This window comes from Tamandua tetradactyla, chromosome 6, assembly GCF_023851605.1.
Source record: "Tamandua tetradactyla isolate mTamTet1 chromosome 6, mTamTet1.pri, whole genome shotgun sequence".
NCBI lineage: Eukaryota > Metazoa > Chordata > Mammalia > Pilosa > Myrmecophagidae > Tamandua > Tamandua tetradactyla.
In genome coordinates this window covers 135,382,379-135,404,111 of record NC_135332.1, presented here as the reverse complement: position 1 = coordinate 135,404,111, position 21,733 = coordinate 135,382,379, and the positions used below count along the sequence as shown (strand labels likewise).

The following is a 21,733-nucleotide window of genomic DNA, read 5'->3' as shown; positions in this document are numbered from 1 at the left end:
TGAACCACTGATGTAAGAGTTAGCCATTCTTACTAATCTGGTCTCTGTCCTTTATATAGATGTCCTTCCAGACTTTTGTTTACACATACCAACACACATACACATCCCCTCAGATACACATAAATATATATATATATATATATATTTTTTAACATGGGCAGACACCAGAAATCGAACCCAGGTCTCTGGCATGGTAGGTGAGAACTCTGCCTGTTGAGCCACCGTGGCCCACCCAGATTCTGTAAAGCATGCTACTCTGTAACCCCCACCTCCATCCCAAGTTTGTTTCAGTGTTTTTTCCGTGTAAATAAATACTTAAGTTGGTATTTTTCATTGTATGATTCTACTATAATTTGAATTGCCAGGTCTCCATTGTTGGACAGTTAAGGTTGTTACCAATTTTTCCTCATTGTAAACATCTTTGCACAGATGATGTTGTTTATTTAAAATAATCTCTGAAGAGTGGGATTGGTATATTAAAGGATATGTACAATTTAGAGGCAATTGATATATATTGCCTCTATCTGCCCTACAAGAAAATTGGTATCATTTTACAAGAGTATATGAATTAAAGTGCCAGTTTACACTGTAACTAATATCATATTGCCATTGGAAAAAAAAGCAAACTGTCAGTCTGTTAGATGAAAAATAGTATCTTGATTTTAATTAAAAGAAAAAAAAATACTAGTGGAGTTGACCCCCCCCATTTTTCCAATTCATTTGTACTTCTTTTGCACATTTCTTATTCCCACTCTTTTCCAACTTTTTGTTCAATAGGGCTGTTCAGCTTTTAATTATTGAATTGATAGAGCTTTTTCTATATCAAGGATGCCATTGTTTTCACAGTTTATCACTTGCTCTTTAATTATGGTACATTTTGCTGTATTCAAATGTAATGTGTTCTTTTATTGATTCTCCCTGTCTTATGGTTAGCATCTCTTTCCTCATCCATATGTACTTAAGTGACTAGCATTTTTTTCATTTTTATATTAAAGTTTATATTCATGCAGAAATGAATTAATTTGATTAAATGGTCTGAAATTTGGCTTTGTTTATTTCCAAGTAGTTGTCCAGTAGTTCCTAGGAAAGTCTGTTGAGTTTGCCTATCTTTTTCTCACTAATATTAGAGATCATTTTTATCATATACTAAAATCTTAGATAAATATTTATCTATTTCTGAACTATACTTTTTTAATGCTTTTTAGTTTCAATTTTTATTCTGTTATACTGGTGGGCTATTTCTGTTCTAGTAGCATATTGTTCAAATTAGTTTTATGGTGCATTTCAATATATGTTATACTGAATCTCCTCATTGTGCTTCATTTTCAAATTTTTCTTGGCTATTTTCATTTTTATTTCAGATTAACTATTAAAATATTTGTAAAATTCTGGAAAAAATCTATTGGTATTTTGACTGGAATAGCGTTAATGGAGGTAGAATTAACTTCTTGACAATGTTTAAGTTTTCTTTTTAGATGGTTTAGCACAGTAAACTAATTAAGGACCTACTTTTGCAAAATCCTTATGTTTAGGCACTGGAGATAGAGAGTTGAAAAGATAAAAATCCTCATCCTTTATCCTGTGCAGCTTTTGTGATGATAGAAGGATTTTAAGAAGATTATATGCAGATTTGGTCAGATTGACATTTTAGAAATATGGTTGCCTCAGAAGTAGGAGGGGATTAGAGCAAAGAGGCCCTGGGGGTACTGAAACAGTTCAGAGCCCCTGTAGGTTCCAAAGCCCAGGCAGAGGTAAACTCAAGGTGGATCTTAAAGGTGGAATGCATAAGATTTTGGAGCTATGGAAGGAAAGTGAAGAAGGCGGTGTCGAGTTTGATTGTGGTGTTTGCGCTTGGCCAGGTAGAGAGTGATGGTATTCCTAGAGATTGGATTATGGAAAGAGGCACAGAGTCTCAAAAAAAGCTGATAGGTTTGGCTGTAAATATAGCTGTCAATGGGATATCCAGGTAGAGCTGATAAGCTAGTGGTTTTAGATAATAGATACATTGGTCTGGTCCTCAGGAGGGAAGTGGAGATCCCAGGCACATTGTGTTTCCTAAGGAAACAAGACCTGCCTCTGAGACCAGAGCAGTTGAAGTCACTTTAGAACAAGAGGATTTGAGGTCCTGAGGAAAGGAGGGGGCCACGGTCCAAGAGAATCCACTGACGCTTCTAGAGGCAACTAGGCTAATCGATGGCACAGAAGAAAAGAAGGACGAAGTGGAAGAACAGATCGAATGGTGCCGAGGTGTCAAGTAAGGTAGACTTCAAAGTATCTTTTGGGTTACCCCAAGACTTATGCCTTTCTGGGGTGGTTTGGGTGGAATGTTGGTGGAAACGCATTGCCATGGGAATGAGTGGAAATACGAGAGAGTGGGTCATTATTTTTACCATTTATTTTATTTTTTCTGCCACTAGGAAATTTCGAAAGCCCTTCTAAGGAGAAATAAGGAGTGGATTATTTTGGTCTGTTGATTATTTGGTTTGCTCCAAATCTGTATTTCTAACCCATATCTGACCTCCAAATCTGTATTTTTAAATAGAAAATTCATTGTATAGCTACTGAATATCTTCCCATCTCGCCATTCTTGTTTTGTTTCTTGCCTAGACTTTCTTATACAGTATTCCTGCCCGCTTGCCTATTGATTTTCCTCTCCAGATATACCCATAATACAGAAATGAGTGCATCAATCAGCTGCCGGAAAACTCTCAGTGCCTGAAATGTGATGCCTAAGCTAACAGTACATTTTTTTTTCAAGAGTGCTTTCAGTTAAATTCAACAAATATTCATTTAAGCTCCAGTGTTTGCTTGCCTGTGATTCAGTTTGCCACTGTGGGTCTGTAGAAGGTACATAGCATCTGTGCACTTTTGCACTTCTCTGCCTTGATTTACTAACTGCTATCAGGCTAATCGTAATGGGCCATACTGGATATATATGCTACTACTTTTCAGCAGTTGCTCTGAGACTTCTCATAACCCTCTTTAGTTATGGCTAGAAACAAATATTTTACTGGAGTAAAAATTTCCTGTACTTAAAAATGTAGAAGAGTTGGCTCTCTGTTTAGTGGATTTTCACCTTCCGAAGCGATCTCCTGTTTGACAACAGGCTGCTGCTACATAGATGCCGAGGTTCAGTTTATGGGCCCTTGTGCTGCCTGTGTTTTCCTCCACTTTTTCTACAAGCAGGTTTGCTTTTCTGTGTATTTTGGCAATTTGGTTTTTCCTTCCCGACTTGTAATAATAATGATTCACCACACATTTGCTAGTTTGCCTATGTCAGGAGTTTTCACATTTTCTTTCTTTCTTGAACAGAAGATTCTCCGTTTTTTTTTTTGTTTGTTTAACCCAAATGAAATCTTAAACAGAAAAGCAGCATGTAAAGCAGATAAAAATTGAACTACAGTGTTGAAGTGGGGTAGCAAGACCCTAGGCCCTTGGTATTCGCATTGGTAGCTGCCAGGAGTTACCTCCAGAAAGTGTCAGTTAGAAAGGGAAGGGAGAGTCATCAGCGTAAAGGTGATAACAGTGTGGGAGGGACGGCATTTCACACACTTAGAATTACAGGTAATGCCCAGAGCCCTCTAGGATTCATATGACCAGCAGTTCTTTACATTCTTCATCAAATTAGTAACCGATTTTTCTAGCTAAAATCACTACTTTTTAATGTTTATAGTACTCTCTCATGGTTTGTACTCTCTCCTATTTCATTTCTCAGCATTTCTACCTCCATTTAAATGGATATCTGCTCTGAGTACTTAACCTATCTGCTTTTCTCATCCTTTGCCTCACTCTAGTTAGACTCAGAGTTACCAATTATACCTCTGGCTCTCTTGGTTGACACTGTTCTATTTGGTTCTACTTGGTAGAACTTGCTTTTTTTACTCATGTGATTTTTTTCATTCATTCATTCATTTAATCAACAAATCTTTATCAAATGTCTACTATTTCAGGCACTTTTCTGGATACTGTGGAAGCTGGAGTTAACAAATACTCAAAAATCTCTGCCTGCATGAAGCTGACACTGTGGTTGGGAAGACATTCCTTAAACAAGATCAGTGTGTCATAGGGTAGCTGGTTTAGTGTTGCAAAGGAAGAGAAGGGGGGATTCCTGTTGTTTTATTCTTGATGGAGATAACCCAAACATTTTTTGAAGTTATTTTTCCAGAAGTAGTGCTAGATTGGCATAGATTTACCTTATGCTTTTGCCTGGCTTCCCTCTTAACCTGAGTTCATGTCCTTTAAAGGTATAAATATGTTCATCTTCAGTCTGTGAGCTCTGATGCCCGACCAGCTGCTGAACAGCTCACTCTAGGAGTGAACCCTTGTCTTTGTTCTTGTTGGCACTGTTAACCCTGACATTCACTAACTAATTGGACCAAGTGTATCTAAGGCCCACACTACCTTACAGCTCACGTGTTTCAGCCATCGAGTTTCAAGCTTTAGTGTTTCCGACGTAACCTTAATGAAATCATATACAGAAGCCCAAACTATAAAACATATAAAAGATCTGAATGGGACAGAAGATGTTTAAGATGAGAACAAATGCCCAGCTCCCATCCACCCTTACTCTTTTGGGCTGCTTTATCACCTCCGTAGACTCCTGCCATCCAACATAGTTTCAGGGCAGTTATTCTGTTAGAATGTTCTCTGGTTGAACTTTCAAGATGATAGAAATGTTTAAGAACTGAGATTTCCAATATGGTAGCCCCAGCCATGTGTAGCCATAGCTGTTGAGTACTTGACATGTGGCTAATCTGACTGAAGAACTAAATTTTAAAGTTTGTTTCATCTTCATTTGCTTAAATTTCAATAGTCACATGTGGCTGATTTCTACCATACTGGAAGACACACTTCTTTTGTAATGTTAGCAAGATTTAGCATTTACTTACTGTGGTCTGTATTCCAGATATTCAGATCATGGATAACAAAAACATCAGTTTTAGATGCTAAACCCTAAGAAAGCCTGAATTAAGTGCAGTTTGTAACCTTGGACAAATTATTGAACCCTTCTGAGTCTATTCTTTGTAAAATGGGGCCATTTGCAGTACACTGTTATAGTGAGATTTAGTATGAAATAATAAAGCATCAACAGTGCTGGTATAGTGCCTGACACCTGATTTTAGGTGAATTATCCTTGAGGATTTTTTTTTTTTGCTTGTAAAAATGAAATACAGTCATTATAGAACTTGTAAATAAAAGAGGAAAATAACAGAAGAAGAAAATAAAAGTAGCCTATAATCACACCAACCAGAGAAAAGGAACACAAAAACTTATAGACTATGGGGGGAAAAACCTGCATGTTTTTGGTTTATAATATGCTTTTCTCTTTGTTTTGAATGTGCATGTGTATGACTATACTGATTCTATCATACAGGAAAGGGGTCTTTGGAGATTACATGTCATGTATGTAGAAGTTTCTCTATCAAGCCTATTTTCTGATCTTATGTACTAAAAAGTCTTTAGGAAATGTATTGTGATTACTAAGAAGTGTTTTTAAACTGGTGAGTTGAATAATTTATGAGGTTCCCTACCCCCCCCCCCCCCCCCGGATTTATCTTTGTCTACATCCCATAATGTAGAAATTCTTTCTTACTGGATCTTTAAGATGACAGAAAAAAGATACATAGATGATTTTTCTCTTAAGTCTGTCATGACTCTTAAAAGTTCTAGATTTTCAAAGTTATTGCTATATGCATGGCTTATGGCAGGTAATATGTATTCATTTGAAATATGAAATTTATTAAGCACCTTTTATGCGTCAGGCACTGTGCTAAGTGCGGAGAATATAAAAACAAATAAGATGTCACCACGGCCCTCAGGTAAATTACGGCTTGGTGGAAGAGAGTGACAAACAGTTAAGTGGTTCTGAATATGGGTGATTAATGCTGAGAGTGGGATGGTAGCATGGGGCAGTCTGGGCCTACCAGGGAAGAAAGATTTGTCAGCACAGGATTTCTGGCAGAAGCAAGAAACTGAATGGAGTTTTAAAGGAATGATGAATTTAACCAGGCATTGGTAGAGCGAGGAGTATTCTAGGAAAAGGATGCAGTATGTATGAAAGTCTGAGTGTCCTCAGGAGCTTTTGGAGAACCACAGATGTTCAGTAGGGAGGTCAGAGGTGGGGTAGGAGAAATGAAGATGGGTCTAGAGCAGTTGTTGGAGCCAGCAAGGTCAAAAGCTCTTTCTGTGCTGTTAAGGACTGTGGGCTTACGTTTAAGGTTATAAAAGGTCTTTGAAGATTATTAAGAGGAGGGCAGTAATATCTCTCATCACATCTTTGACATATGTAGAAAAATTACTGGATTTGACTTGGAGAATAAATTAGAAATGAATAATGCAAAGTAAGGGCGTCCAATCCATGAGTTATTGAATAGGCTAGGTGAGAGAGGATGGATAATGTGGGGTTGAATTTAGGCTGTAGTAATGAAGATGGAGAAGACAAATTTTGGGGTTGAGTTTGGTTGCAGATTGGAAATGAAGTGTTCAGGAGAGTGAAAAATCTTGGTTACACCAAGGTTTTGGGCTACTAAAGCCATTTCCTGTAGGAGAAGTTGATTTTAGGAAGGGAAAGATTTATTTAGTTTGGTTATGACAATCCTGTATCTCTATTTACACTCTGTGTATTCGGGCCTGGAACTTAGGAGAGAAGTTAGAGATGGAATTGTAGGGGCATCTACTTAATGGCCATGGTGTAAAGAGAGCTGCCCTTTCTAAAGTGCTTGTCATGGGTGGACATTTGGCCAAACAAATAATATTATCTGATTTGGTTCTCACATCACTGGAGTTGAATGGTATTCACATCTTAGTCTCTGTCTCCCAAACTCAAGCCCTTTAAGACCATCACAGAACTAAATGATGTCACTAGAGAAGAAGGTATATGATGGAAATTTGAAGAAGGCATACTAAGGAACTTTGGGGAAATAAGCCAACAATTGTGGAGGTGGAGAAAGGGAATCCCTTAAAAGAGATTGAGAAGGAATAGCCACGGAGACAAAAGACAAATGAGGGAAGTATTAGAATCACAGAAGCCTAATGTTTCCAGAAGGGGGAAGTGGTGAACCATGACAGATGTTACAGGGGTGCCAGATAGAGGACTCAGCTAGACCCGGGGGACCCAGTAGAATGAGTACTTTGCTACTATAAGGATAATCTTGTACCATTTTGCTTCCTTGCTCCTCTCTACCCATTATTTTCCTTTTCTTTCATTGCAGACCTGCTTTCTAGACACGGAGGGCAGCAGATTGCTTCTGACTACAGTTTTCTACCTCTTGGGTGGGACTGTTTTTCTTTTCTCCGTTCTGAATATAAAAGTCTTGGGGACTGAGATTCCCTATGTTGGAGTAGGTGTCTGTGCCTGGATCAGTTGTTGGTATCTAGGGCACAGGGTTTTGAAATAAATACCAGGACTCCTGAGTTAATAGTCACAATAGAGGGTGTGGCAGCTCTCAGTATGGGAAGGGAAGTTTTCTAAGCAGACAGTCTCATAAGTATCCACTACAAGTATGTGGAAGAGGTACAAGAGGTGAAGAAATAGAGAAAGTGGATAAGCAGAGAAAATGAATACCAGTTACTCTTTCAAGAACCTGGGCTATCAGAGTAATTTGGGCAGTGAATAAAACAGCATTTGCAAGGTCCCCTTGGGGGGCTGGGGAGAAATGACTGGAAATATTCAACTTCCCCATTTGGGGAATTCCTCATATTCTCACAAGCAGTGGAGGCAACTAATTCAATAGACTGGGCCCTCGATCTTGGGGTTTGCCCCTATGAAACTTATTCCTGCAAAGAAAAAGCTAAGCCTACTTATAATTATGCCTGAGAGTCACTCCCAGAGAACCTCTTTTGTGGCTCAGATATGGCCTCTCTCTCTAAACCAGCTTGGCAGGTGAACTCACTGCCCTTCCTCGTATGTGAGTGTCAAATTCCCTGGCATCCTGGGACAGGACTCCTGGGACCAGCTCGGACCTGGTATCATGGGATTGAGAAAGCCTTCTTGACCAAAATGGGGGTAAGACAGAAATGAGACAAAATAAAATCTCAGTGGCTGAGAAATTTCTAACAGTTGAGAGGTTATCGTTGAGGTTGTTCTTATGCACTATATAGATATCCCTTTTTTAGTTTATGGTGTTTTGGAGTGGCTGGAGGGAGTACCTGAAACTGTTGAGCTATGTTCCAGTAGCCTTGATTCTTGAACACGATTGTGTAACTATATAACTTTTACAGTGTGACTGTATGATTATGAAAACCTTGTATCTGATGCTCCTTTTAGCCAGGGTGTGGACAAATGAGAAAAAAATAAGGATAAAAAGTGAATAATGGGTGGGGGGAGGGATAAAAGGTAAAAAAAATTGGGTAGATTGAAATACTAGTGGAATGAGAGGGTGGATTAAGTGTGGGATGTATGAGTTTTTTTCTTTTTATTTTTCTGGAGTGATACAGATGCTCTAAAAATGATTATGGTGATGAATACACAACTGTGTGATGACATTGTGAGCCATTAATTGCATGCCATGTATAGACTGTATATGTGTGTGTGATTTCTCAAAAATATTTAAAAAAAAAAAAGAGCCTGGACTATGAAAGAAAATCTGGTGAGTATTTTGGTAGTCACTAAAGGGGGACAACTGGACATTAGAAGGGTTATTTTATAACTAAATCTGATAGTAGAAAACGATTTGAAAATAGATTTTTATAGGAGGAAATTGCTATGTGGATATATCCTCATAGAAATGGACATTTACGTGAGCAGAGAAGGCTAGTTATAATCATCAATTTTCACAGTAATTTTATTTTATTTATGGTCCCTTATTGTCAGATATTTGCTCTCTGCAGTTTTTTTGAGTTTGTGGTGATCATAATCCATATCTATAGAAAGAAAGCAGAGAATATTTGAGTTTATAATAAAAGATCCTTGAGGTCATGTAACCCAACATGCTTATTTTTTTTTAATCCAATTTTATTGAGATATATTCACACACCATGGAAATCATCTGAAGTATACAGTCACTGACTCACAGTATCATCACATAGTTGTGTATACATCCCCATGATCAAATTTAGAACATTTCATTACTCCAGAAAAGAAATTTAATCCTCCCCTATGATTTGCAATAGGTACATTTTTTTTCCCCAAATACCCCTCTACTATGAACTCATTATAATAGTGTCATACATTTGTTCTGGGTTAAGAAAGAACTTTTTTATTTTTTTTTGTACAGTTAATCACAGGCATTGTCCACCACAAGATTCGATGTGTTGTATATTCCCACAACATGCTTGATTTTATAGAGAAGAAGAGGAAATCCAGTGAGGTCAAGTGAATTGCTGAATTGGAATATTTTGTCTTTAAAACAGCTGGGGTCTGAGGGAGAAGGTGAATGACTTTGGGTGGGAAGTATGTGGGCCCCAACTCCTTTTCCACTTAGCACATAGCAGGGAGAATGGACCATCCTACCAAAAATCTACCCTTAAGATCCAAAGAGAATACTAATCAGAATAATCACAGAAGAGATATATGGCATGAGAATAATATTCCCTAATACCATTCTCTGGCCCTAGTAAAAAAAAAAGGAAATCATTCGGGTTCCAAAAGACAAATAAAATGTGCATAATTTCTTTCTCTTTAGCTTTCACTTAAACTCAATATAGTACTTCTATACCTTTTCCTTTCCTTAGAAGGGATGAGGGTGTCTGGCCTCAATAAATGTCATTTAATTAAATAACTCTTCTGGATAATTTTGTTTAATTCCTTCATAATTAACATAGGAACCCTGCAAAACTTTACCCGTGATAGGATGAAAAGATAGTAACACCTCAACCATACAGTTAATTAAATTGAAGGAGCATGTTTTGAGCACATACTATGTGCCAGGCACTCTTTTAGACCTTTTGTACATATTTCCTGTGAATTTTCAAGACTCCTGTTAGGTAGAAAATACTCAGTTATCAAGATGAGAAAACTGAAACTTGAAGAAATTATAATTTGCTCAGTCATATAACATATACATTGTGGAACTCTAGGATTCAAACTCTGACCTGTCCAACTCCTGCTGCACACTGCCTCCCAACATGAATGAGATATGACCCTGTTTTTTCTTATAGTCTCATGGGGCTGGGAGAGAAATAAAATACAACACATTTTATTAATTTGCTATCATAAATATTAGAGAAATGTTTAAGGGAAAAAGCAGCAATGTCTGTGGGGGAATCACAGAAAATGTCTTTTTACAAGAAGGGAGATTTGAACTTAGTCTTCAAGTCCAAGTCAGAATTTGGATTGGAAGAGCATTTTTAGGCAGAGAAAAAGGTCTGGGAGCATGAAAGAGCTTGGTGTGTTCTGCAAATGGTGACTGCATTTGTTGTGGCTGTATCAGGAAGTAAGAGAGGAGTAGGGGTGGATGAGAAGCCTGATCTTAGAAACTAGTGGGGTAAAGACCCAGTGTTAAAGAGCCGTGCATATACAATCAGCTAGGATGCTTTCAGCTTGAAGTAACAGGAAACCCAATTCAGTGTCTTAAGCCAATAGTGAAACTTAACTCACTTAAAAGATGTCTTAAGAAAGGTATGCCTGGGTCAGGTAACTTAGCTGTTCAAAACCTTATCAAGGACCCAGGTTCTTGCAGCTCAGCTGTTTTTACTGAGCAGTCAGCTTTGTTGTTAGCAAGTTTGTCTTATGATCACAAGATGTCATCACAAGATACCATACAGGTATCCCGTAGTAGTCAAGGGACCACTTAGGAATACAACAGTCCCTGTCAGAAGAGGTAGTATTTCTCCTAGTGTCTTTGTTTAGAGAGTGAGGAAGTCTTTCCCAGGAACTCTTCCATAGTCCTCCGTTCATGTCCCATTGTCCAGAACTGGATCACAAAACCTGCCCCTGAAGCCAGCTCCTGATAAGGAGAGTGTGATACCCTGATTGATGTAAAATGATCAGGATCTACTTCCAAGAAGTGTGAGCAAAAGTTGTGTACCTGAACAAAATCAGGGCTCTTCCTGCATAGAAGAAGGGGAGAAGTACTATCGAGTAGAAACCCAACAGTGTCTGTGACAAGCTAAAAAGTTTATAATTTATTCTGTGGCTAGTAGGACACTCCCAAAGAGTTTAAATCGGGATAGATAAGATCAGATTTGTGTTTAAGAAATAATATAAATTCATGACACACCTATGATAAGACACATGTCATAAGATCATTACTCTTGGTTCAGCCCACATACTGAGCTGATCAAAGAGGTCAACTAAATTTCAGATCTCCAATATCTTCCCATATTACTCACATTCCATTCTACATAAATGTAATATATATTTATTTTTATGTGCTGTTTTTATTTTGCTATGTGATTGGGATTGACATCTGTGGACAGACTGTAATAGAGGGAATAGATTTGTGAAAGCTAGGAATGTACTGCCCTTTTAAATGCCATGATTGTACATATTTATTAAGTGCCTTCTTCAGGAGAAATTAAAATGTTTTTTTCCTATCAAATTGCTTATTTTACTGGTTGACGTGTTAGGGTGTGTTATCCGTATACCCAGCCTTCATTCAGTGATAACTGCCAAAAGAGAGGCAGAGGTAATGTAATGCGTCAGAAATGCAGGGCAGCTGGGGAAAGCTGTAAGAGGATGCGAAATCTATACAGGGCAGTGAAGAATGCAAGATCACATGGGTTATTCTTGGTGAAGGAAACAGTATGAAAAAGAAAATGCAGAGAAGCCAGGGAATACCAAGGGACTCTGTATGGAGGGAGTGTAGACTTGAGGGAAAGGTGTCGGTGATAAAACTGAGGATGGATCATGCAGAGGAAGACACAGGAGAATGGAGCTGATACTTATTGGTGCCTAATATGATTAGACCATATATGAATATGACTAGATTGTGTTAGGGCTTTACAACATTATCTCATTTTATCTCCTACCACGTCTCTGTGAGATGTGTTTCAGTTTGCTAAAGCAGCTGGAATTTAATATACTAGAAATGAGTTGACTTTTATAAAGGGAATGTATTAAGTTGCAAGTTTACAGTTCTAAGACCAGAAAAATATCCAAACTAAAGCATCCAGGGAAAAATACTTTGACTCAAGAAAAAGCCAGTGATGTTCAGAGGTTTCTCTCTCAGCTAGGAAGGCACGTGGCAGCATCTACTAGCTTTCTCTCCTGGGTTCTTTTTTTTTTATTATTTTTTTTATTTTTGCATGGGCAGGCACCGGGAATTGAACCGGGTCTCCAGCATGGCAGGCAAGAACTCAGCCTGCTGAGCCACCATGGCCCACCCTCTCCTGAATTCTTTAAATGACTTCCCCAGAGGCAATTCCTTTCTACATTTCCAAAGATCTCTGGCTCTGTGGGGTCTGAAGCTTTTTCCAAAATGGTTCTCTCTTAGAGGACTCTAGTGGAGACACATCTCCATGGAACCCACCTAATCAGAAGGTCCCACCCACAATTAGGTGGATTACAGGTCCATGAAAACAACTTAGTCAGAGAGATCCCACCCAATAACATTGAATGAGGATTAAAGAACTTGGCTTTTTTGGGGTACACTATAGTTTCAGATTGACAAAATGTTTCATATGAAGGACTGAGACTCAGGATAACTAACCTGCCTGAGTGTTCATTTCTAATGGTTAAGAGTCAGCATTTGAAACCAGTCCTCTTAAATTGAAAGCTCTCCTGTTATGCCAAATATCCCTTCACCGTGTCATTCCATCTTGCTCAAAATATTAGCATTTGACTTTTATTTCCCAGGCATGTCAAAGAGTTCTGAGCAGGAATGGACACTTCCAGAACTGCTCATCAGATGGTAGCGTTGTGGAGGCTGGGCAGAGGGCAGGAGTAACCATGTCGGCTCTAACTGCGGGCTGTCTCCTCTTGTAACAACTCATACCCAGACACTGGAGACTTTACTGACTTTATTGTCAAACTACATTTGCCATCTTTTCCAGTGAAATAAAAATCTAACTGATAAGATGAATTCTGATAGAAAAAGATGTAACCCTTATTGATTCTGAATTTACACTCATTTTATATTAATCGTCTTTAGAGCGGTATGTAAACAAGGGAAATGTAGAATGCCTATTAATTCTTCATACCTTAAAAACACATCTGGAACTATTTGAACTAACCAAAAGTAAAATAAGTGCCATGGCAGATTATGTCATACCTTTCCTTTTTACTTAAAAAATAAGTAAATAAAAGGAAATGGAAAACATACTGCTTCTAGAAGGCTCTGACATCGAATTGGGTATTGAAGTGGTATCAGTTATGCATTTATATATGCCACATTTTCTCCCATGTATCAGTCATCCTTGATACATATGTGCTGGATTTTTTCCATGCGAGTTGAAATGTTACCATGTAGGGAAGATTATCCCTTGAAGTGACAGTAGAAGTAAAGTCAGCCCTTCTGATTATACCTGCTTTCCCACCTGGCCTGTTAGAGATTGCTTTGCTTTCTTCCCCGTACTCCCCTCCCACCCCCCATTTTTTGGTTTTTATTATTTTGTGTTAGTCTTTCAGTATATATTAGCATTCCCCTATGGCAACTAAAAATAGAAATTATGTACAAGAACAGGATAATTTTCATGAATGTAAAAAATGACATTAAAAATGTTATAACTTAATGTTAATTTTACCATATCCTCTAATTTGAATTAGAGTAAAAAATGCTTCTGTAGTTAAATCATAGCTCTGGCTGTTTGCTATAAAATTTTCAAGAATATATATTTCAAAATATTGTCTTTTTTTTTTTTTTAAATAATCCAAAACAAATGCAACAGAGCTCAGCATACTTGAAACACATTTTCTGAATTTATCTTAAATCTCTGTGCTCCAGAGAGTTTTTGTATGTGTATGGATTAGGGCTGGCCCATTATTTCACCATCTATCTCCATCCTGAATTGATTGCATTGAACAGTACAGAATGAGTTACATATGGTCTCATTTTGTCTTAAGTTTGTAGGACCTTTGGGTTGAAACTCCATTTGATCAGAGTGAAGCTAACCATCTCAGAAATTTGGCTAATGTCAAAATCCTAAAGATGTGTATACATACATATTTTCCAATTATAAGGTATATATTCCTGTTAGAAACAGTGAGGTTTTTTTTTGTTGTTGTTGTTGTTTTGCCATGCTTTGGTTCAAAAGTTATTGTCCCTAATTTTACTGTAACTTTTCAAGAATTAAAAAATTCCTTTCTCTACATTTACTATCATATTTAATGTTAAGTTCTTCTGGAGAGGAATCATGCTACAAATGTGGACCAAAACAGGTATGTGAAAAATTTTCAAATCAAAGTTATGACGATATTACATCTAAAATTGAGGCAGAAGAAAATAGACTAAAATACAAAGATTACATTAACCATTTTGAAGGTGGAGCACATTGTCAACTTTGTAGTTCGGTCCTTTTTTTCTTAATGTGGACTATTTAAAAAGCAATAAAGAGAAACTGGGTTAAGATGTGTTTTAAAGTTTAAGCTCATTAATTCTATAAAGGTAAATAGGCATGGGTTGTGCGTGTGCCCATCTTTTGTAAAGTTCAGCTTTTAGCTGCTGGGGTAAACAGAACTGTTGAGGGTAACTCTCCCCACCCCCCACCCCCCGAGTTGCTTTTGTCCCCGTTTTGTTCTTTGCCCTCCTCTATTTTCTTTCTATTGCTTTATTTACTTTTTCTTTATTCTCCTTCCCCCATCCCCCTCGTGCTCTTCCTTTCTCTGTCTGTGTAACCACGTGCTTTAAATCTGTGGCTCTGGACTGCCTTCTCTAACAGTTCAGCATGAGTGTTAGCAGAATGAAAACCAGATGGACCAGCAGTTCCCACTGTTATCTCCCAGCCGACTCTGGCAAGTCTCCCTTTATCCTTCCTTCCTTGGCATGACAGAAATATTTGCCTTTATTTAGGGAGACTTGTATTTGCTGCTGTACCTCTTCCCTCAGCTGCAATATAAGCGGAAAGCTATTTATTCCCTTGTTGCTGAGGTTGGTTGAGGTGAGTAGAATGTGCGATGAATTTAACTCTTGAAGAAACAGATGTAAGCTTGCCTGGCTGCTATGTTTATCTAGATAAGTGAGTTACGATACTAGTTGTTAAATGGTCTGGTGTTGCAATATAAAGAAATGCTTTTTGACAATAAAGATAAAGATAGAAAAGCTCTCTCCATGTGTCTTTACCATCATTTCATTGATACCACTTATGCTCACCTATAAGGGTGTTCCTTGTTATTCAGGGAGCAGTAAAGATTAAGAAATAGAAACTCTGACACTGTTAAGTAGACTGTCATGGGACACGGCTCTTATTGGAATGGTAATGATTTTCGTTTCTCTATTGCATCTTCACTAATACAGTATCAACACTATTTCAAGTTCCAAATGTTGTATTTTATGGCAATCCAAGTCTTATGAAATTGCTTTGAACCAAGGTGAGGTAGATTTACCGTTGTGATGGTGGTAATTTGGGCTTTACATTTTCTTTTAATAAATGATTTTGAAGTAATTTTGAGAATTTCCCACTATAGTTTGAATATTTTAAAAGGGATGTTCTTGATTAATCTGTGTTATTTTACATTTGAAATATCTACACGTAAGGCTTCAAGAGGCTCCGCAAAACCTTTGTGTCTTTGCACGTGCATGCACACACACACATTTGTAGAAAATTGGTTCTAAAAAACTAAAACATAAGGTCTGATTTTCACTAGAGAACAGTTGCTTTGATAAGTAAATTACAGGGAGGAAAAAAAGTTCAAAGTTCCAGGGAAAAGTTTATTTGGTAGGAAACAGTGCTTGAAATTCAAATGTTAATTATTGAATCATCAGGAAATTTCTTCTCATCTGTCACATACATACTTCATGAAAAAGTGATAGGGTCTTCAGTTCTTTTAGGGCCTTTCTTATTTTGCCTGAGATTATTAACTGAAATATTATTCTCATGTTTTTAAAGAGGTGAAATATAAACTCAAGAATTCTAAGTGAAAAAAAAATAGCTTAACTTCGTTGTGTGAATATGACATTTATGTAGTGATGATTTTTTAAAACAGGGCAGAAAAGATTGAAGTGGGGGATGTGGCCGGGAGATACTACTTGCTTCATCTAATAGACGAGAAAACAAAGCAGGGAAGGGGAACAGCAGGTGTTATGGAAAAATAGTCACAAAGAGCTGGCTCCTTCTCCTGTCAAACACCTGCATAACGGAGCTTCAGGTTTTTGTTATTTCTGAGCTGTCATGAGGGAGTTCATTACCATCCTACTTCCTCATCTATTTTCTACTTCTTGTTAATGTTGGCTTCAGTTTCCCGGGAAGTTGTGCTGTTGCCTCTAACAGAATCAAGGTAGCATCTGCCCAAGCCAGAAATAACAATAGAATATAATATAACCCAGTTACAAATGAGGTGCTACCATCTGTGCTACACCTTCTTAAGTGGGGTTTGGATGATAAAATCCTGATTTAAACTTCAGTAGATAAACATATTTTATTGATAGAAGATGTTGCATTTCTTCTGTTCCCGTGCTTTTAAAAAAGATAAATCCCACTTTAAAAACTGAGGTGCTTAAGGAATAAAATAACCTGTTCCTGGTGGCATCCTGCAGATCGTACTGAGAAGCACTCCACGATGCCAGACTCACCTGTGGATGTGAAGACGCAATCTAGGCTGACTCCTCCCACTATGCCACCGCCCCCCACCACGCAAGGAGCCCCGAGAACCAGTTCATTTACGCCCACAACGTGTGAGTAGCTATTTCTGGATTTTCTATTTAGGCTTTTTTTTTTCTTTTTTTTGTGCTGAAACCCGGGATCTATTTGGGTTTTGAAATTTAAATTTTATTTCTATCAGTGAGAATCAAGGAAAGATGAGATTCGGTATCAATGTATTGGGCAAAAATGAAGCCCCACCACCCCAAAATGATTAGTTTATTTGACAGTGAGTAGATAGGGACTGAGCACAGAAGCATCATGGGTATAATTTGTCTGAATGCCAATATTTGCTTTCCTTTTCATTATGCTTCAAAATTATTGTCTGCTGTGATGGTAGCAAATGAAGAAGACTGCATTTGGCCGGGAACTCCAGTTGTTACTACTTTACCTTTTAATTTGACTTAATGTAGAGCGCTTTTAGTTTGTTCAGTTTGACTTAGAGCGTGGAAATATGGTATAATTTGTTCCAGGTTACTTTTGATTTTCTAGCACCACTTCTATTTCAAATCTTACAAATATTATTAAAATCTAGCGCTCTTAAGTCAAAAGGTTGTTATTGTATATAGCAGTCTCCTACAGAAAACTTTCTGAAATAAGTAGAATCTTACTTGTCTTGGACCTGTCAGACTTGTGTTGAACCTTTGCTCCATTCCAGCTTGGCTCAAGCCCAGTGTTCTGAATCAGTGGAGTGTGTTGCTTTCTGTGTCATCTAAGGAAAGGACAGAACATTCTGACAGAATAGGAATTTCCCTTTCTTTCCAGCATATTCCAGGAGGGATAGAGGGGACAGCTTTTAGTCAATCTCAGAGTCCTGGTTAAAAGTGTCATCAAGGATTTGTGGAACTAATAAATGTTTTCTGTTGCAGATAATACTATTTACAAATCATGTGGCATGAAATGCATATGAATGAAAAGTAGCAGACAAAAATAGATCCATAAGACTATAAGGCATGGGCATAACACCCATCCCAGGCTGTTTATGCAATGTTGCACAGCCATTTAAAAGACCTATTTAGACATGTGAGGATCAGGAGCCTGTGACAGTGCCAGGTTGTAACCCAGTCTGCTTGTGTTTGGTTTGTTTTTACCCAAAACTACGGTGATAGGCTTATATCTCTTGTAAGAGGTCCAGGTTGGCTATCTTTTCCTGGCAGGTTACTTTGGTACTTCATTTGGGAAAAGAGAACCATTTTATTATCTTGAAATGAAACGTTTAAGAATAATAGCATACTTAAAACATACTCAAACTATTGTTGGAAATAGTTTCATCAAAATTATGTTAAAATGATGGGTTTAATGAAGACCAGTTTGTCAAATTAATTGATTTAAATACGATAAAATCAACATTTTCTTTAATGAGAAATGTGCAGATTTTTCTAGCCTGGTTCTTGCGGATTATTATCTTGATATTCAACCACATTTCATCAGAAATAAATGTGCTCGGATACTATCAATACATGCTGTTGGTTGAATGGGAATGTCTCCTTGTAATTTCTTGAAATAACTCCTTGATCAATACCGTATTCATTTTGGCTCCTTACATAAAATTTGCATTTTCCCAAAGAAGTGGTTAGGAAAAATGTGGGGGAGAAATAGCCTTCTAATTGGGTGGTATAAGGTTAAATCTTGAAAGCCCTATTTCTATAAACACAGCTGTCAGTTGTGTGTACAAAACATGATTAAAAATGTTCAGTGATAAATTTAGTGTCCACCAAACGTACACTTTCTCTAGGAGAACAGTTTAGAAAGGAGTAGTCCTGTTAGGCTGATAGAAGCCTGTGACAAAAGGCTGACATCCCAATGCTGTTTGTTCTGCGTTTGAGACATTTCAGGTGGTTGGCATATGTGCACATGGGAGGCAGCGCTGTCCCAGGGTGACGGGAGATGCCCGTTGCCATCAGCTTCTGTGCACAGTACCATCAGGCAGTGTGAAGAGTACACCCACTTAATCATAGAGGGTCCGACCCTGTGAAGTCAAGGCATTTTACAAAAAGTCCGACATTTTAAAAATTACACAGCTGAGCCCATTTAAAGGGAAGGAAGCTTGATTGTAATGTCCTTGTGTGTGCTGTCTTTGTAAGTTTTATTTTTTCTCTTTCTCATTTTGCGCCCTGGATAGTAACGAATGGCACGAGCCATTCACCCACAGCCTTGAACGGCGCCCCCTCGCCGCCCAACGGCTTTAGCAACGGGCCCTCTTCTTCTTCCTCGTCTTCTCTGGCTAATCAGCAGCTGCCCCCAGCCTGCGGCGCCAGACAGCTCAGTAAGCTGAAGCGGTTCCTTACCACCCTGCAGCAGTTTGGCAATGACATCTCACCGGAGATAGGAGAGAGAGTCCGCACCCTGGTACTAGGACTGGTGGTAAGCAACGGAAAGCAACCCAGGTTTCTTCTGGGGTAAGGGGTTGTGTGTAGGGGGATTCGCAGGGACAGACCCCATTCTCACAACTCTTTTGTTCTAAGAACTGTGTTAAGTTCTACATTGGGAGAGTGTGTGCTAGTCTGATGGATTCTATCGCAGCCACGTTTTCAATTCCACCGTGGCTTCTTTTACTATTTGACCACTAAAATTACGGTTATACAAATGTATTATTATCTTGGTCATATTTATATGCACACTGAATCCAATGAATAGACTGTCCGTATGGCTGATGGTGGATGGCTTTCAGCAATGACACACCCCATGGTAGGTGTTGTTATGTTCACCATCGCCTAATCTATTGGGTGCTCGTTTTTACTTACCAGCTTGGGGGAATTTTTATCGGCGGCTCAGAGGAACAAGAATTTACTAACAAGTAATATATTCTTTCATTTATTTTTCATTTTAAGGCAAGTAACGTTTAAAAAAAAAACAGCAAACAATTCCAATATGGAGTATTACTTAAATCATTAGCGTGAGAACCTACCTGTTAATTATGGCACATTACACTGTGTTCTGTGCATTATCACATGGAATTTAGAACATATATACACATATCATTTTGGGGGATTCTAGATCACTTGGACATTTACTGTAATTTTCTGCACATTTTTGCTGCATAATTCTTTAGGAGGGCCATTTTCCCACAGCAAACTGAGTCATGGAGAAGCTTTGGGTCACATATTCAGTCCTTTGATTTTCACAACTGATGAGGGTGTTAAAATTCAGATGCTAGGCAGCAGTTTCCTTTTTCTTGAAGCAGATCATCTTTTTTTAAAATCTATTACATGGACTTATCATGTTTTGCAAAAGAAGATACAGAATTTAAGAGCTGAGTGAGAGACTAGGGTAGCAGACATTCCTCAAATCACAATATTTCACTTTTGACAGAGATTTTGCAATTTGATTTTTAAAATTAGCTCCCTGTTCTCCCCACTCCCAGATCAAAAAGCTTTCACATTTTCCACACACCATTAACTTTACCTTGTACACATCCAGGGACAAGACGGTGATTTTTTTGGATGAAAATGGGACAGAAGCTTGTCAGCCTACTTTAGATACATTTGTTAGTCACTTATCTTTTCCTTCTTATTCATTCTTGAGTTTTACATAATAGGATTTTCAATATGTAAATAAATTAGACCAAAGAACCACAAAATAAATCCAAAGCTATAATTGTATCAAGGGAGTGGTGAATATGTTGTATTTAGTAAAAAATGGTTTTGTGAAAATTACCTTATGAATATTTATGTCCTTTATTAACAGTGATTTACATAAATTAAAATGTACCAAGACTCACTAGCTTTATGTATATTTCTCCACATATTAAATGGCGTATTTTTGAGTGAAATTGTTTATTTTTTAGGGTACTTAAAACCCTACTAAGAAAAGTGAAAAGTTAGGGGAAGACATTAATTAGTGCCTTGCATATAACAGGCAGGCAGTGAATATTTGTTAATGAATGAATGAGTGGACAGTGGACTTTTCTTTTGAGCCCCTGACTACAAGTTTTTACATATGCCATTTTATTGATTTCTTGGAACCTACTAGTAATTTTATATGCTTTTTATATATGGGGTAAAAGAGATTAAGGAAGTTATACAAGGGCGCAGTACTGGTAGTTGTGGGCCTATGATTTCAAACCAGGTGGAAAGTATGATGCTTTATGCTGTTATTTAGGGTTAAGAAAACTGTCTTTTGTCAAAGAAGCTGTAGGGGGAAAAAAAAGACCAGAAATTAGTCTGCTGCCCTTTATTATTTTAGTTAGGAAATTGGTGTTCATTCATTGTCTCATGTGAAGAAGATGTTTTGAGTTTAGGGGTATGAAAAGCTTAAACTTGGTGCTCCCACACTTTATCATAAAAGAAAAAGGAACAGCACAAAAAGTAGCTGGAGCATTGTTCTAATGATGTTAGGTCACAAATATCCCAATTTTGTCAGGCATCAAGATGACTCCTTGCCATGAAACTTATCCTTAAATGTAAGAATTAGAAGTTGAAACTGAAGTTACAGTTGTAATTCTGTCTAAGGACTGAGGAAAATGAATCAAAATAAGTTTAATTTCTTCAGTGCTTTTCCAATAAGTTGATTGTCTGTTAAATAGATGTTTGTATCAGTACGCATTGCCCGTTGTAGAATACAAACCCTGAGTATTGTGGGCTTATTTGTGTGGGGCGGGGTTAGGAGTGAGTTTGTCATTTTGTATAGTCTCTGTCATTCAGCAGTACATGTTACCTGCAGGATAAATGGAATATCTTTGATAATTTTTTTCACCCCCTGTACAACTCATTGACTCAGAGAAAGCTCAGACGTCTGCTTTGGCTTCGTAACACACTAACCAATTTTGCTATTCACTCTGAGTTACTGCCGTGAGCTGTGGGGTGAATTGAGAGATTTGGACACTTGGCTCTGGCCCTTGAAGTGATCTGCTGTGTTTTTAAATACATCCAAGTGTGTTTGTTTTCCATACAGTATTAGATGGTTCTTCATAATTGCAGAGACTTCTCTGACAATTAAACTATGCTAATATCCATTCACATTATTCTCAAAGGGCCATATTTAATGTGTCTTATTTTCAGATAGAACTTTTAGAGGTGAGTGGTATAACAAACTAGAAAATATATGATCTTTTCTACAA

General features: G+C 37.7%; 1 protein-coding gene across 13 annotated transcripts in view; it reads left to right on the top strand.

Annotated features, from left to right (window-relative positions):
* RUNX1T1 (RUNX1 partner transcriptional co-repressor 1) overlaps window positions 1-21,733 on the top strand; it is a 134,694-nt gene that overhangs the window by 64,290 nt on the left and 48,671 nt on the right. For 10 of the 13 annotated variants that reach the window (XR_013178338.1, XM_077167185.1, XM_077167183.1 and 7 more), the window contains 2 exons: window positions 16,572-16,709; window positions 18,797-19,038. Coding sequence is in view for 12 of the 13 variants with exons in the window: in XM_077167185.1 (XP_077023300.1) it covers window positions 16,572-16,709; window positions 18,797-19,038 (380 nt within the window). In the remaining variant the exon portion in view is untranslated. Of the gene's footprint in view, window positions 1-6,246; window positions 7,523-7,874; window positions 8,006-8,414; window positions 8,589-16,571; window positions 16,710-18,796; window positions 19,039-21,733 lie in introns of those variants that run through there. The other 3 variants (XM_077167190.1, XM_077167189.1, XM_077167194.1) reach the window with 3 other exon arrangements.